Source organism: Hippocampus comes, unplaced genomic scaffold, assembly GCF_001891065.2.
Source record: "Hippocampus comes isolate QL1 unplaced genomic scaffold, H_comes_QL1_v1.1 scaffold36, whole genome shotgun sequence".
Classification (NCBI taxonomy): domain Eukaryota; kingdom Metazoa; phylum Chordata; class Actinopteri; order Syngnathiformes; family Syngnathidae; genus Hippocampus; species Hippocampus comes.
The window spans coordinates 5,127,203-5,145,731 of NW_017805695.1; the positions used below are offsets into that span (position 1 = coordinate 5,127,203).

Below are 18,529 nucleotides of genomic sequence, written 5' to 3' on the forward strand. Positions count from 1 at the left end.
ACATAATAGTGTAGACCACAGGTGTCAAACCCGGCCCGCCACATCATTTTATGTGGCCCGCGAAAGCAATTCAAACATGGCAAATTCCATGAAGCTTGCTAAAATATGTACCAAAATTTCAAATTCTCATTTGTAATAAATGAGAGAGACGTTGTAAGCATTTTTTGTTGCCAAACACCCCATTACAATCACTTAAACAATAGTTCCATAAACTATTATTCTTGACTTCTTTATATGATTTCAATCATAATGGCCCTCCAAGGGAAATGGTACCTAAAATGTGGCCCGCGACGAAAATGACTTTGACACCCCTGGTGTAGACAGTCCAAAATTGATGAGTAAGATGAAAAAAAAACTATTCAGGGAGGCTGCCAAGTGGCCATATTTCACAAAGAAAAAAACACGACAAATTCCAAAGGTGCTAAAATGTGTTCAGGTCCCATTAAACCAAGGTTGAACTTTTTGTTTAAACTCTGCTCACCCCGCAAAAAACACCATACTTAAAGCAAAGTGATGGCAGCATCATGCTTTAGTGGGGAAGTCAAACATTTTCTTTGTGCGGCCCCGTTCGTTTAAACCACATGTGTCAAACTCAAGGCCCGGGGGCCGGATCCAGCCCGCCAGGTCAATTCATGTGGCCCACGAAAGCAAATCGTGTGTGTCAACTTGCTAAGATCTGGACCAAAATGTCAAATTATCATGTGTAATAAATAACATTGAAATTTTGCAATCATTTTGTTACCTTGTTGACCCTCACTTGAACAATAATTGAACAAACTATTTTAATCGACTTGACTGATTTCAAAACTAGTACTCTATTAATTTGTTGTGTACAAGTAATCATTTTGTGGTTTCACTGTCATCACGGCCCTCCGAGGGAAGACGTAACTCCAAATTGGCCCGCAACTTAAATGAGTTCGACACCCCTGGCCTAAACACTCGTCCACGCGTTTTTTTTATCCATCTCGGAGGGCGGCCATTTTGCCACTTGCTGTTGACTGAAAATGGCATCGCAGTGCCCAAGGGCTTAGCTTGCGAAGGTCACATGACCAAACCCAGAAAACAGGTAAGTCGTGATTGGTCGTTACCGAATCACTGATTGTTCATTAAAAAAAAAAAATAAAAAATGTTTTTTTGCAGCTCGCTGATTGGTGATCGGCTCAAAAATCCTGGTCACGTGAAGCCTATTGTCAACACTTTGATTAACAAAGAGGGCACAGGACATTATCGCAACCAACAGGTCACAGGTGCTCAGAAGAAGATTCTTGAACAAGCCAGTAAAACATACTGATATCTTACATTATCTATTTGTTGTGAAAAAGAGTTCACAATAAACAAAGGGGGGGAAAAAATGGCAAATGCACTTCTCAATCATCCCAAGTAGCGACTTTTCTGTTTGAAATAGCAGAGGCAGCCCCTGAAAACAGTAGTGACGAGAAGGACCGTGACAGCAAGAGGCAAACATTCAAATCCCAGGGAAGACACGAGTGTATTGTGAAGCAGAATAATCCCAATAACCCCAGTCACACAGAAGCACGGGAAACAAAGAGAAAATCCTGCCTCTCCTGTCACTCCTGAGATAGGTTTATTATTCGAGCGCGGGCGAACTTTGATAAACAACTTGGAACAATTTCACCCAGCGTTGGGGGTAATTCTCTGTAATATTCACAGCGCAATCAAAGGGGAAGAAAGTCTTGAGGTAATGAAGAAATCTGCCGCCACTGCACCACTTCGGGGGTGGGGGGGAAGAAAAAAAAAAGACCTGGTCGGGAAAGAAATGTTTCAATTATAATTAAGTGGGATAAACTTTATTAGAAAGACTGAAACTAAAATATCTCCTAATGCATGCTGGGATTAAGCAGGTCAGAGCGAGCAGGCAGAAAAAATTAAACTCTAAAGGCTTTTTATCACTATATTTCAGGAACCAAGGGTGTAAAATGTTCTAATTTGGGATACATTAAAAGCCATAAAGGTCTTTCAAAAAGATTAATGGTACTTTGCTCGGATTTAAGATAAGGGCTCCGGCTGGCTGCGAGTGCCGGGCTGTGGCTGGGCCCTCAAGGCATTCATCTTTACAGCCACTACAAGATTTGTGAAAGTGTCTGTATAACCTGGAGCGTACATACGATGACAGTCCTCGGCCGTTTTCTAGCTTTTAAAATTCTCCAAATCATGTTTTCTACTCTTAAAGAGCCTTACAACGGCCAACTCCATCTGCATTTGCGGTAGATTTGCAAGCAGATGATAGCACACCGGGGCTTTTCCTTGCTCTTTGTTGGATTGGTGTCGATGCTTCTGAGCGGCTGCGATGGGGCGTTGAGATCATACACACACACATACACACACAGGATTATTAAATTATGGTATTGACAAACCCAACATCAACTCCGTGTCTATGAGGCCTCATTGTTGGGGAACAATCAAATGAATCAGCATGACTCTAAATGGGTTCATGTCGAGGCAGCTTTTTTTCCCCCGATTTAGAGATTACGCGCCATCGTTTCCTGTTACACCCAAATTAAAACACGCTTGCATGCACATCGTTCCCATTTTGGTTCATTTAAACATATATTTCATACAAAATATGTAAAATTTAAAAAAAAGGTTCACAATTACGCCTCTTTAATCGTTTTAGTCTCTTGATTGTCTTAGCCGACGCTCAACATTAAATAATGTCAAACAGGTTACCTAGGAGACAGAACAGATCAAAGAAAAAAAAAACCTCAAATGTCTGATTAATCAAGCCTGCAAACAGCTTATTTCCTTCAGCCTGCATGCAAGTATGAAAATGAGATTCCGAGAGCAGTACATTGTGCAGATTTGTTCATTCTTATCTGAACAAAGCCAGCGGCAGCTTATTTCATGGATCACTGGCACTGTCAGCACTGTGGCGCCGAGCAGGTGACGGCTCCTCTTTCTGTGGCGAGAACAAAATTAGCAAAAAGTCGGCACAAATTAGCCTCTCATGTTTTCTGTAATATGACATTATTTTTCATTTACTTTTTTTGATCCACTTTTCAGGATTTTTTTTTCTTTCCTCCCCCACCCCATGTATCTTAGTGCCAAATCCTCTCACATCAGAAGCGAGTGCAAATAAGAATGGAGGTACAAAGCTGGGACAAAGGCACGAGACAAGAAACCTCCTGCAGTCTATGTTTTTGTGGCCCTGAGAGGCGGTTCTTCCCACTGCCGTGCATATTTTATGATGAAGTGCCTGTCATCCTCATGTTCCCGTTCTGTAGTTTCTCTCTCTTGTGTGTCCTGTGCACATCCCTGTTAAGAATAAGGTTTATTCTGAGGATTAATACCCTGACCTTTGGTAGATTTGGATGCAAATAAAGCAGAAAAAAAAAACATCATTGTGCTCAATGCTGCCACTGCAGCTTAAGGCCACAATGAAGGTTAAGTCAATAGTACAGATTCATTCAAGTTTGAATCGTCATGGAGATTGAAATGGAGGCCCAAACATGGGACCCCACTGCGATTCAAAAATAAATAAATAAACAAATAACATAGATAAGTAACATAGCTGCCCGCTGCACTGCATATTACGCAACTGAAATCATTGTTAAAGCGCTCAGAACAGTCCCAATCAAAGAGCTGCAAAAATACAATACCTCAATTAAAGACGAAAACCGCATCTCCATGTGGATAAAGTGTTAAAGCTTCTTTGAACAATATCAAATAAATGATGGCTTTAAGGACGAAATTGCCTTAAAGCCATTCATAAATTTCCTATCCAGGAAGACTCTTCCAATTAAATCGTGTGAGAGGTGGATTAACAGGGGCTATGTGGCTTTGCCTCACTAAATCACCTCCCCGAGCTGCTCTGCTGCATTTGACGTGTAAACGATTAATGACCAACCTAATTCCCTTATCACACTACCTAAATGCCTAAATAATGTGCCCTTAGTCAACCTTGGCAAGAAGGCCGATATAAGAAAGGAATGAATATCAGATTAGGCAGTGTGCGTGCGGTATTTATTCCGTCATCATTTCTTCAATCCGAGACAAAAGGGGAAGAGAGCATGCCTTGTTGCGGCAACATTGGGAAGGTCAAAGGATCACGAGATCAACGGACACCACCCACATCGCCTTCGAAAAGACAGAGACCCCGCGTCATCCGAACGTGAGCCAACGGGCTGAATTCAACGGCCGTAAACACGCAACCAGTTTCAAATCCTACAAAAGACAACACAAGCGAGAGTAAATTATTGGAGTCATCAAATCAGCATTTCGACCAAGGGGTCACCAACATGGCGCAGATCTACACGGTTAAATATTTCTTCTTAAAAAAAAGTCCAGTCGAACAGATCCAAGCGAGTTCTATCGACTTCGCCAATGTCTTTTGGAGGATCTGCAATAATGGCTCACTGCAGCAAAAAAACAACAAAAAAAAAAAAAAGAAACTCCGGGGAGGACACAGCCGAACAACAATGTCTCCATTTTCTCATCAAGTAATCTGATTGGAGATACACATGACGTGTCGTCATTAGGGAAACCCCCCCCCCCCCCCACACACACACACACACACAAAAAGTTCACTTGCTTGTGCACAAGCCATTATCTTGCCTCTTCTGAGTGGGGTGGGCTTATTAGCAAGCTTTGAACTCACACTAAGAATAATAAGCCATCAACAGTTTTATAAGCTAATTAGAGAAAACAGTATAATTAACGAGTGACTAGCAGTAAACGGCAATCATTACAAAAAAAAAATTAAAAAAATAGAAACCACGGGTGCTAAGCTTTCACTACCACCAATTAAGGCATAATTACAAACAAATTATATATGTGTTTTGCTGTGGGCTCCAATTTAAAAATTGCTTTAATTAAAAGAGAAAACATGCTAATTAATTAAACAGCACACAAATCTACATTGAAAAGTATGCTTTGTCTCTCAAGTAATTAATGAAATACAATAATCCAAATGAGATTCCCAGGCATTTGATAAAAGCTTTGTACCCATTTTGGAAATCCATTTCAAAATTAATGGGTGAAAATTTAATGTGAGTCATCCGGAGATACAATAAAAGTTCATTCGCTGATAAATTGCTTATGATGAAGGGAAACAGAACAAAGAAGAGAGTTTGACGAAACTCGGCGCAGGGTGGCCCGAGGGGGGGTTGCGCAGGGACAGTCAGCCTAATTCTCTGATGGTGGTGAGGAGAAAGTCGAAATCTGATAACGCCAACCTTCCATTAATGTTCTGCTCATTCGTTTTCCAATTACAACACAGGGAGGGCAGAGTAAAGGTGTGGAGGAGGAAAGGAAAAAAAAAACAGATATTAATATCACAAAACACGCTTAGTTCGGCTCTTTGTTTTAGCTGAACTGCCACGTTCGTTGCCCTGACAAAATGCCACAGAACCTTTGTTTCACAGCTAGTCAGGCTGGCCTTTCAAAGGGTAGATTTCAAGGACAGTGTGGCTTTTTCTTTGAGAAACTGCCACTGAAATTTGAGCCATAATCAGAAATTATTTAACCGGAGCTGCTAACCTACAGAATGTGACTTCCACAATTCCAATTTTTATTCTTTTTTACATTTTGTCAAGAACATTAACGTATGATGGTTATTGCAACATATAATGTAAACGATACAAAGAATTACACATCAGGGGTGTTCACACGGCAACTTTTACTCCAGTAAGTAGCACCGGGGCTGCCCCCTGTAGAGCGTTCACACGTCCAAAGTTATACCGGTGTAGCTCCTGAAAACAGCTTAACCCGGAGCAAATGTAACCCTGCTCAGGAGGTGGTTTAAAAATTTACTCCAGAGTAAATGCTAGTTTGCGGGGCAGCACCGATATAAAATGGGACGTCTGAACGCTACAGGGGTAGGCTCGCTACGCGTAAGAAGAGTTGATTACACACGGGTATTGAATGCGTTGCTTTCGTGCTCCGTTGTACTTCCATCATCTTTCCTTTCTCTCTCTCATCCTTTTACGGTGTCTGATAGACCACAGCGTTGTCTGGAGAAGTTTGAACTACGGTTTTTCGATATGTCACAAACAAGGCGGGGAAAAGGAAGTACAGTTTACACATGTGCATGTTTTATTTCCCTATTATTACTATTATTATCGTATTGCACGGCCGTAGAAACTGCAAGTGGGGCTGCACCAGGGTTAACACGCTTCTCTTTAGTAAGAAGTTTTATATGTGTGAACGCTCCACAAAATGTACACCGGTGTAAGATCTATCACAACAAAATACATCGTGAAGCACCGATGCAAATGTGTGCAGTGTGAACACCCCTATACAGTTCAAATGCAAAACACCATAATTATGCTATCATATTGTTAATTAATTACGGTAGAAGTATTTGTCATTGTCGTGAATTTATTCCAAGAACCTTGTAATAAAAGCAGGTCTGCAGACCCACTTTCAGTTTGTAAAAAAAAAAAAAAGATGACATCATCAGGATGCGCACGCATTTTGGGTGCAGAAAGAACGGTGGGGTCCGTTATGTTCGCAAGATTTGCGACTGACTTGCCCGCCTTACCTCGGACCTTACATTTGACGAGACAACCATCCGTATTCAAGCATATCAGTAAGCACAGAAAAAGAATGTAAATGTAGGATGGAACAGGGGTGCAGGGTTCGATTCGGGCTCTGGCCTTCCTGTGTGGAGTTTGCATGTTCTCCCTGTGCCTGCGTGGGTTTTCTCCGGGTACTCCCACATTCCAAAAACATGCATGGCAGGTGAATGGCACACTCTAAATTGTCCCTACGTGTGACTGTGAGCGCGGACGGTTGTTCGTCTATGTATGCCCTGTGATTGTATGACAACCAGTTCAGGGTGTACCCCGCCTACTGCCCAAAGACAGCTGGGATAGGTTCCAGCACCCCCACGACCCTTGTGAGGATAAGCGTATCGGAAAATGGATGGATGGATGTTGGATGGGGACAGAAGTGCATGGTAATCTACATGTGAGGACAAAACCTGAGGGAAAGGCTTACTGCAATACCGTGAGCTTTCCCACAATATCGCAATAATTATTGTACCGTGACAGCAATACCACGATAAAACAAAACTGTGAGCTTTCGTTGTTGTCGCATCCCAACAGGTAATAATGAGATACTTTTACAAAGAAAAGCAGGGCTTGCCCGATGAAAATGTAATTTGGCCTGCAATATAATCTGCTAGAAAGTGTCTCTTATTCTGAGGCCATGTAGTATATTTTTTCATTTTCATATTCCTTGGCTCCTGCAGTCATGAAATGGACCCGACATTGGACTACCCATTGTGGCAGACTGAATCGAGTTTCTGTTTTGAAGTGGTAATGCCTCTCTTAATAGTTGAGATGAGTGCTATGGGGAGACTCAACACACTAACATGGTGTGACAGTCTTTTGTCATAAAATAAGACCACTTTCTCCACATAAAGGACAACCTCAATTTCAAAAGACCTCACCTGCAGGGGGGAAAAGCGAGTAATTATTAAGGATGAATGAAACAATTATCAAAGAGTTAATTAGTGAAAGAATGTTGCTGTGTTCAAAGGCAAGTTTTTGTAGTTTGACTTGATACTTAATACTTAATAATGTGGGGACCAAGACCAACTTCTCCCTGAAACTAGTAAATATTCTTTCAAAGTATAAAGTATATTTTCTTCATTTTAAAGACACATTTGAAGTGGTCATTATAAAAAACCACTCCAAGACTTAGTAAATGTTTTGTACTACAGGGTTCAATCCTAGGGCTCTTGCTTTTCCTAATTCATCCAAAAGACGATAGTGAGTCATTTCTATAACCAGAGAGTTCTGATTTTTTTGAGCTATTTAATAATGCTTAATTGAACTCAATATCATGATCATTTTTAGACCCTTTTTTTTTCTGAATTTTAGGTGCCGCGTTGGCAAAAATACTGTTTAGTATACTGTACATGCTGCCTAAGATAAACAGTGCATCACGTGTTGTAACAAATGTCTGACATATAGTACATAGCGCTCCTGCTGCAGGGCTAACTTCACTTTTGACTTCGAGGCCATGTAGCAATGCAGGTCTAATTTGTTATCAACTTCCTGCACTGCCTCATTTAGCTGAAATAGCTGCAAAATCAGTCCGTCAATTATGGTTTCTGGACGCTATCACATCTCCTGACAGAGCTTGCTTGGGGCTACCCAATGTGTCAGTCACTCAATGTTATGCTAATTACAAAATGAATTAGCCTACATAAAACTTATAAATGCAAAAGCATGTGGATTTATCAAAAGACAGCAAACCTGTCTGCTTAATTGGAGGACTTAGACCTTCGAATATGTGGCACTGAGCTTTATGGACTGGTTCAGAGCCAATCATTTTATTTTCCCATTTGTGTGTGCAACAGCTTCCAAGAAGAGGTATCATCACCATGATGAGAAGAACCTACAGACATCTTTATGAGAGAAGAACCCCGACCCTGCACAATTTAAAGGAATACATGAGGTAGCTTTGTCTAAGCCATTTAGAAACTTGTGATCATTTGCTACTTAAGATGCGATTTCTTTACTTTGTCTTTGAATGCTGGTGTCAAACGGACATACCTCCAAAAGCATCACTTTAGTAATTTGTAAAAAATAACAACCTCATATGTGGACTGACCAGTACTATAGATTTGTGGGGAAAAAAATGGAAAATTTACCAACGGCAGCAATATGCAACTACTTTCACTTAGAGGGGGAGTCAAGTCAAAAATGTTCTTTACAATATGTTCTTTGTACCTCCACTAGTCTAAATGTTTTTCTGTTCTTTGCACCTCCAATAGCCTAAATGGTTTTCTGATTAATAATGCATTGGTGGAAAATTCATGAAGCAGAAAACACACCCCTTTCTATTTCTCAGGGGGCTGCCATTCTGCCTTGTATTATCACTTGCTGTCAACTGAAAATGACATCACAGAGCCAAGCAAGGGCTCCGTGCTGAACCTAACATAACCCCAAACCCAGAAAACAGGTGAGCCGTGACTGTCATGAACTGAGCCTTTAGCCACATTTTCAGTCGACAGCAAGTGGCAGTACAAGGCAAAATGGCCGCCCCTGAGATGGCTAAAACGAGTATTTGTCCCATTACTGTGTTTAGACTAGTGGGGGGTGCATAGAACATATTTTTGTAAAGCAAATTTATGACTTGACTTAACTTTTAAAAACAGCATTTGTCATCATGCACTAATCAACATTATTAATATTACTTAAAAAGAACTACAATAACAATAACTCAACCTGTAATATTCCCAAGTGATATATTTCAGCCTTTGTAATGAGTTTCTAAAATACTTTTGCCACATTGTCTTTCAAACAAAACAAAAAAAAGAAAGTAAAAAGTAAACTCAAACCGTTAAACATGTAATGCGAGCTCAAGACAGTAGAAATTGTTGATGCTGACAGCCAGCTTCCTGTCTCCTTCCATTTCTCTCCAAATAAATCATGTCATCAAGATGTCAAAGCATTTTCTTTACAAAACAATGCCTACAGGGACAAACAGACCTCTTTAGTTCTTCACAGCTGTCAGAATGCTTTTGCATCTTTTGCAAGGATAACCTGTTCAGACTGTTTCTGTAAAAAGCCTGCCACAATCTTGTCTCGGTGTTATGAGCATCCACAAATTAAAGATCTAAGCCATTGCATAGCAAATGAGCCAGTCAATTAGAACCTTGAAATTGATTCTGGCCATACCGGGGACGATTGATCCTCAAAATATTTGTCACCAAGCCCCTGTCAAAAGTGAATCGGACTGGTATAAACAGAAAAACTAAATCCGCACAGCATGTAGTGGCATTCAAGATACTCGATAATCAATCCTTGACAATTACAGCTTATTTGAAATCATGTGTCTCTGTTCATCCTATTTGTAGAGGTCTGTATTTTTCCGCATTTCGGTTCGAAAGTGACTGCTGTAGGACTTTACCGCATTTACAGTAAGTTCTCCGATGGAAATGAAATTAGCACTGCTAAACAAGAAGAGGAGGATGGATGCCAGACTGCTGTCAGGTCCCATCATCATTCTGGCAAAACAGAAAGCAGGTGCCAGGAAGGCAAGAACCTCGGCTCAGGCTAAAACCAGCCACCAACACTCTAAGAGGCTTTTTCAAAGTACAGCGCCGGTGCCAGTCACAATTGCTTTTCTTAGAGTGCTCAAACTTGCCCAGTCCACTCAAAGTTTAGGTAAGAATATAATGGACTATACAATATTGCCCATAACCCTTGATATTTATCAAATTCACTTCATGAACTCAATGTCATATGAGAAGAGGACATTTTTCTTAAAAAACATTCACTGATAATATCAAAAAATAACATCTGATGTCTCGTATGATATACACGTCAAATCAATAAAACATCTTTTGATAGAAAATGAAAATGAATGAACCTAAAACATTAAATAAATACATATATACATTAATAAAAATAACTCAATAATTTAAAAGAACAACGTACCAAATCTGTTGATATAAAATTTAGAGCATTTGTTTGATTTTGTTTTTACAATAGAACTGCTGCTCGTACAAACCTATTCATCAAATCGAATTGAGATCAGACCTTCCCGTAATGATTGGATTGATTGATTTTCTGAAAATGAATAAATAAATACATAAATAAATAAAAGAAAGCAACTGTCATAAGAATCAAACATTGAAAGGAATATCTTTACAGTCGCACTTTCTGTTGGATATTTGTTGGATTTACATTTATAGTAAGCACAATTGTTTAGTTTGCAGATTTGGTACTGATGTATAGAAGAAAAAGAACGTGATCCCATATCACTGCTGATGGTGACACATCATTTCACATCCACATCATGATGACGATGCTATCAAGGAGCATATTTATTTAAACTAATTTTTTACAAATTACGAGCGAATGGCTAAGAGTAACATCATTACGGTAACCATGAAACTCCTAAATTTGCGTGCCTTTGAAGAGAAAAAAAACCCCAACATCGTTGTCAAGGTTACCTGTTTGCAACTATTGCAAAATGCAGAGTGCAGTGAATGCTGTCAGCAAAATACATCAAGAAACAAAGAACTCTGATTTTAAGACTCACCAAAAATGGAAGGAAGGGAAAGACCAGTACTGCAGCTGCAGTGTTTCTTTTTAAATACAATCACATGTTTGGAGGCTACACTTTATGCTAAATTACTTTTGAAACCACTCGATCCTTGATGCCTACCAAGGCGGTAAGTTAGAAACTTCAGGCACTGCATTTAGGAACATGTACACTTCAAAGGTATGAAACTCATACCTGCGGAATTATTTAAGAGTTGGCTTGAAAGCAATGTACCCTTCATTAAAAAGCAGAGCCAAAAGTCCTTTAAAACTGCAGCACTTCAAAACTAAGGGGAGGGCTTTCCATTAACTCAATAGAAAAGGGCTGCAGGACTGAATGGTGGGTGTCTGGGTGTGTTTATGTTCCTCTATGTCTTTGCGGCAGAAATGGCCACGGATCCATTAGCCTGATTTGTCACAGCGCAAGCACCCCAAAGATCTCTTATCAGCACAATGTACCTCTCGAGTGGCGAGTCTGTCGCTCATCTCCTCCGCCTTTGCAGTGTCCCCTTCAGCTATGGCCTTCTCTATGCTCTTTTCTAGGCCGGACTGCATGAAGAGAGAAAAAAAAAATCAGGCTTTTACAGTGGGGAAAAAAAAAAATCAAAGAGTAACTTCAAAAGTCCCCAGGGCCGTATATTTAATATGATTGCTATTACTACAAATATGTAGATTTTCCCCCAACAAATGAAAACCTTTTTGATTGGATATTAGTGGGGAAATCTTAAAAATGCTACAGGAGATTACCAAACATAAATGTCACTTTAATTACAAATTTCCATTACGGGACGAAGCAGAGCTTTGTGATTGCAAGGCAGTTCTGCTGTGATGAGCCTATCTGTGGAAGCAGACCGCCAGATTTCTTCTGCCTCAAAATATCATCACATTAAAAAAAAAAAATACAAGTGTAGGAGGTTGCTGCAACTGTGTCTCCTTTGATGAAACCTTTGTGGACCTCATCTCAAACTATATCGCATGAGGAAAATAGTGTTGATTCCCCCAAAACATCCACACCTCATCATGACGTTTCGTAACTTGCTATATTTTTTAATATTATCAAAATCAGTGCAGGGCGTAAACCGCCTCTCGCCCACAGTCAACTGGGATCGACCCTAGTTTGGAGAAAGCGATGTCGAGGATGGACGGAAATTGTAATGCAATCATGAGAAAATGTATTTGAGGGATGATGAGTGCCTCATTATACAAGTGTAAAAAAAAAGTTTTGGATTCATGGAGCTTCTTAATCTTTTCATGGCTGCACCCATCGAAATGAAACTAAATCGGTACAGTGTCAATTAAATGAAATATTAATATACCCAAATAATTACGACAATCATTTCAAACTGAAATGGGAGCAGCTTTTATGCTCTGGGTCAGTTATAATGCTCATTAATCTTGCACCCATTTTGCTTCATGTGCAGTTTCCAATGCATCTGAATATAAAAATGCACAACTTGTGAGGCATGCCGGAGGAAAATGTGCTATTTTCATCGCTTCCATAAGTACTTAGTCAAACCCTTGTTCCTCTTGCGAAGCAAAATTTGGGTTTTTATGAGGATTTGCACAGTGGAGGAGAACCCTACATCTGACTTTAATCTCAACCACACAAGAAAGGAATGTGCCTCTAATCTTATCACTAAATGTGGCTGAACATAATCCTTAATATTCCACTCAATGTCAGGTTGAGTTTCCCGGAGGATTTTTCTAATCCAGATGTCATATCATATAAAACAATGAAAGAACATGGTGGCATGGAAACACAAAGGATGTGACAGTGTTACCAACAGCAGGGACAGACACGGCGCTAAAACTCACTCGCAGATAAGGTGGAAGGCGGAGGGTTTTATTACCTTTAGAGGGGGGTTGGAACATGCAGGGGGATGAAATCGATCATTTACACCAAAATATTGCTTAAGCCCATCCCAGTGCTTCTCCAGCTCCTCCTGACGCTCTCTGCTGACAGGAAATGATAGTTTCACAGTCATGTGGACGACAGCATTTTAATGGCCCTTCAACATTACAGTATATTCAGTTCTCATTTTTGTGCTGTGCATGATGGGTATCATCATAATTATGGATGAAAGGATATCAGGACAATTTGTACCTTGTCGCTGTTGGCTCTTTGCCCTCTATTTCTGTCAGGTGACAAACAGACACTGTTAGTCATATACAAACCAGCATGTCCCGATCACGCTTCAGGCAATGCATTAAGAAAAAAAGAGTGTGCATCCGATTTTTCTCAAATTAATATGGTAATGTAAATACATCAATGTGTATGTGTTATATGTTGTTATATACCGGTATGTTTAAATTATAAATCAGTGCCAAATGCTATTTGTAATACTCTCAAAATAAACTATACATTCTCTCTATCTTTTTTTTAACTACTAAATTTGATGATACACATATTGAACATTTCAATATGTGTTGGTCCGTTTCAGAACTTGTTTATCATGACAGCTTAAGCAACCACCACAGCAACCATCTTTTTCACACGACATCAAATCAGCTGAAATTCACGTGATCAACCCCAATTTCCGATCACGTGATGGGATCGGGACCTCTCCATCAAGGTACACATTATCACCAACATATAAACACATTGTTTCTAATTCTCTACACTAATTATTTTACTGTTATTTCAATTGGATGCATAAACAATATTGGAAGACCAACAATCAAGCACAAGGTGTCCGCAATGTTGTTTCTACTTAACAGGATAGAGTTTGTATGTTGTTTAAACTAAGTGAGGAGCTGTAAACCATATCTGGTTAGGCTGTTGCATGTATAGGATTTCATTTCCTCAAATAGTGACCTTCAGTCTACTGGACGGTGAACTTGAACACTCGAAACATCATAGCACTTCTCCTGAAATAGATGCCAAACCTTTTTTGACAATAAAAAATAAATAAACTGTGTTCCGGTTGGCTCTCTGACTACTCCACAGTACAGTAGTGTTGTGTGAAAGAATTTTCATGGCGTAGGGGCAAATCGTCAGAATAAATTAAATTAGATTAACATATTTATTTCCATTTTCTGAATTTCCTCTTCACTGTTTTGTTTGATGAATAGTTCAGAAAAAAATATATGGTTAAGTATAATTTTATTGAACATTATTGTTCAGTGTTGAGTAAAGATCTCTAGACTAATTAAACACCTTTTTCCAAATTCATGGCTGGTCACCACTGCAGTTCACTTAAATAAACAGTTATTTACAAAAACTGTCAACACCTTTCTTGCATTGTCGCCTTTTCCTTCTTTTTTTCCTCGGGATTGTCGTCATCTTCGTCTCCTCTTTCTTCTGACGCAGCTCATTAAATTTCTTTGAACACACAGCACAGTAAGTACCCAAAAGTTATGCAAACATATATCAAGTGGAATAACAACTGCTTCAGACGTATATCCCGTTCAAATATACAGTACAGTACAGTATAGGCTTGACATACAGCGGAAACGCTGGATAAGAGCAATTAAAGGTCTTCCCCAGTTGCATTATGACACAAAGGAACAGCAAAGCACAGATGAACAGTAGCTCACGTGAAAAAATAAAAAAATTAAAAAAAAACAGTAGCTCACGTGAGACCTCATATTATGTACAACATACTTGCCACATTTCCTGGGAAACACCAGGCAGGCAACCTGTTGGGCGGTCATTCGTAACATGTGTAACCGTAGGCGTCTTCACGTTTACTTCCACTTCATTCTCATGATGCTCCTCTTCCTGGTCATCCGGACTGAGGTCGTCTTTTGTTAAACCATTGGGTAGAAGACCGCTGTACATACTGATAGAGGACACGTTACGGGAAAAGTATGTTATTCCATTACTGTGATAAAACGGACCGAATTTGTGATAAATTCCATATTTCTCAAGCAGCCGTGAATAGAAGCTCACGTTTCCGTGTAAACATGTGACGTCATGAGAAATGGTGCACCGATTGGTTGTGACTTGGTCAGATGACCTGAATACCCAATCACATTCGTCCCGGCAATGTTGGATCGCAAGAGACATCACTACGACCACTACTACAGTACTACTACTACTACTACTACTACTACTAGTAATAATAATAATAACAATAATAAGAATAATTATAATAATAAACTACTATAGGTACTGCATTTAAAAATAATTCATTGCAATCATCACACTGAATTACAACTTTTATTCTATTCAAAATTTCAGAATAATATGATACATTTAAAACTTAATTTCCAACAATGCACTACCTGTATACATTGGCTTGCGCAGTTTTATGCTGTCCTGTCCTTCAACCATTTGACATAAATAATCATTGCGTGAACGCAATGAGTATTGCGTTCACGCAGTTCTTTTGAACTGAGAGCTAATTCCTGAACACAATTTGCTAATTGCATTTTTTTTTTTTTTTTTTTTAAGAAACCCCTTTCCCATCAATCCTTCCATTACAGTATACGAACTGATTGTCCTCAAAAGGGTCACGGGCGTGCTGGGACCTCTGTATTGTTGTAAAAATGTCTGTTTAAAAATGATCATACTGGCCAGTTAACTAATGATTACAGTATAATTGATGTTTGCGGTGTAAGATCCTAGTCTGCTAGGAGAAGTTGCAAGCCAAGAAGCAAATGAAGATCCAGTGTTCAGTCAGCCAAATAATTTGCTGTTCATAGGTGGTTGAGCTCCGCTGAAACAGTTCCAACCATACTTCTGTGAAAATTGTACTCAAGGTTCAAGGTTCAAGGTTCAACTTTATTGTCAAATATGCATACATTGACATGTAGCATGGATGAAATTTATTTCTCTCAATCCTCAGCAAACAGTGAAAGACAATGTAGTCTAAAACAGTACAAACATATAGACGATATATACAATAAAAGACGATATATACAATAAAAGCAGCATAAAACAATGGCACTTGAGGCTATTGAGGATAAAAGTGACGTAGAGCATTGTGCAATATGCAATATGCAGATGCCGGATAATGAGGGGAGGGTCATAGTCTGTGACAGGAGGCAGGGGTCGGGCAGAGGCAGAGGGTGGGGAGTTTGGGCAGAGCACGGAGGGAGTTGAGTCTCCTGACCGCCTGGTGGAAGAAACTGTCTTTGAGCCTGCTGGTTCTGGCACGGAGACTTTGCAATCTCCTTCCCGACGGCAGCAGGCCGAAGAGGCTGTGGGATGGGTGTGTGGGGTCGCCTGCGATCCGGATGGCTTGGCGGGTCAGCCGGGAGTAGTAAATGTCCACGAGTGGGGGCAGAGAGACACCAATGATCTTCTCAGCTGTTCTCACGGTGCGCTGCAAGGTCTTTTGGCAGGACACAGTGCAAGCACCATACCACACAGTGATGCAGCTGGACAGGATGCTCTCAATGGTGCCTGTATAAAATGTCTGCATGATGGGGGGCGGGGCTCTTGCTCTCCTCAGTTTGCGGAGGAAGTACAGGCGCTGGTTGGCTTTTTTGGCCAGTGATGCGGTATTGTGGCTCCAGGACAGGTCTTCAGAGATGTGCACTCCCAAGAACTTGGTGTTGCTCACTCTCTCCACTGTGGCACCGTTAATGGTCAGTGGAGCATGCTGGGAGTGCGCCTTTCTGAAGTCCACAACAATCTCCTTTGTCTTCTCTGTACTGTACACTAAAGCACGTTTTCTGACATTTTGACTTCCTCTGTTCTTTTTTGCTCTGTGTTGCACGCTTAGGCTACTTCTTGTCCGCCTTTAGTGATAACGATGCTTATTATAAGTGTATTTCATTTGCCACCACAGACATGAGAATCTAGTAACTTGAGGAGAGGATCTGCACCTCCACTTGGAAGGATGTTTATCTGCATCAGCTCCTCCAGCTTCTTTGCACAATCCCAAAACATGCATTTAACACTGTGCATTGTCCTTAGGTGGAATGTGAGTTTGAATGGTTGTTTGTCTGGCAATTATGGTCTCGCCCAAAGTCATCTATGATGGGCTTGTGCTCACCCGTGACCATAATGAGGATACGCAGTACAGAAAAATTGATGGATGGACGATACACAAACAATACAAACACTACCATTTATTTTGTTACATGTTAAACATGATTTAATACAATTGAAGGGAATAGTAACACTGCTGCCACTATAATAATAATAATAATAATAAATACCTAAAGAAAATAAACAAAGTCATTGTATATTTCATTATTATGGGTAGAGTATTTTATGAACAGTCATGTTCAAGCAAAAAAAATTGGCAACAACCCAACCTAGTTTGCAGCCCCCAAATTACTGTTTAAGGACACTTGCAGGTTCTAGTGATGTACTTCTAAATGAGGTGAGGTCCATAAATTATAAGCACGCCTTCAAATGTGAACCTATTTTTGTGCCATATTCCTGGTGAGATAAGCTTCCTACTATTGGCCCTCATTGCTTTGGGCATTACATTATTATTAGGATGATTAGCATGCAAATCTTGTATAACCCAGAGCGCTGGCACATGCACATCTACCCTCAAATTGCTCTTTCACATTTGTTCCCATTAAGTTTTCTTTTGGGAATGTCATATTGCAAAGCTGCGGTAAGATTTTGCTTTGTGTGAAGTGGACCGAGAGTGACACATACAGCACACATGTTAGACTTAAAAAAAGTTTCAGGAAAGCAAATGTTTTCAGGTAAACTACTCATATTTTTTATTGATTGCTTAATCTAAGGGCGGCCAGGTGATTCAGTGGTTAGCGCATTGACCTCACAGTGTAGAGGTACCGGGCTCAATTCCAGCTCCGGCCTCCCTGTGTGGAGTTTGCATGTTCTCACCGGGCCTGCGTGGGTTTTCTCCGGGTACTCCCGTTTCCTCCCACATTCCAAAAACATGCATAGGCTAATGGAACACCCTAAATTGCCCTAGGTATGATTTTAAGTGCGAATAGTTGTTTGTCTACGTGTGCCCTGCGACTGGCTGGCAAACAGTTCAGGGTGTCCCGAAGACAACTAGGATAGGCTATAGCACCCCTTGCAACCCTTGTGAGGATAAGCGGATCGGAAAATGGATGGATGGATGGATTGCTTAATCTATTATTTTTCCAGTTTTGTGGTGCCAAAATATTCAAATATGTAAATTATTGCTGTGCAATTGACCTTTAACAGTAGATGTTTGTGCATATGTCATTGCTATCCAGAAAATGTATGTATTTGTTCTTTTTCAAAGGGGGAGGATATTCTTTTCACTGTCAGTTCTGAACTCCGATACCTGGGCCAGATTTGAGTCAAATAATGCTACCTGTAGGAATCTTGAAAGCTATAGTACAACTTTGCCAAGGTGCAATATTGTTTGTCTTTCAAACTACCAGTAGTTGCACTCCAATCAAATTGTGACTTACTTCAAGATGCAATTAATTCATTCTGTGCCGTTCATACAATTCTCAACCATTATTGAATCAACTTCATCAGTATTATGGCCGTCTATTATTTCTGACCAAAAATTATTTTTCAGAAATGAGGCATCATTGTGAGTTAAAAAAAAAAAGGAAGACAAAATCAGAGGGACCTTGTTGTGTCCTTGACCTCC

General features: G+C 40.1%; 1 protein-coding gene across 2 annotated transcripts in view; it reads right to left on the reverse strand.

Moving 5' to 3' along the window:
* The window catches only part of fam204a (family with sequence similarity 204 member A), a 15,868-nt gene extending 927 nt beyond the window's left edge, over positions 1 to 14,941 (reverse strand). Inside the window, exons 1-5 of one of the 2 annotated variants that reach the window (XM_019882211.1) lie at positions 14,626 to 14,941; positions 14,253 to 14,343; positions 13,126 to 13,156; positions 12,872 to 12,974; positions 11,481 to 11,570 (exon numbers count right to left, since the gene is read on the reverse strand). In XM_019882211.1, coding sequence (XP_019737770.1) covers positions 11,481 to 11,570; positions 12,872 to 12,974; positions 13,126 to 13,156; positions 14,253 to 14,343; positions 14,626 to 14,802 — 492 coding nt within the window. In that variant the 5' untranslated portion in view covers positions 14,803 to 14,941. Of the gene's footprint in view, positions 1 to 11,480; positions 11,571 to 12,871; positions 12,978 to 13,125; positions 13,157 to 14,252; positions 14,344 to 14,625 lie in introns of both variants that reach the window. The other variant, XM_019882210.1, reaches the window with a different exon arrangement.
* Positions 14,942 to 18,529: the final 3,588 nt, after the last annotated feature.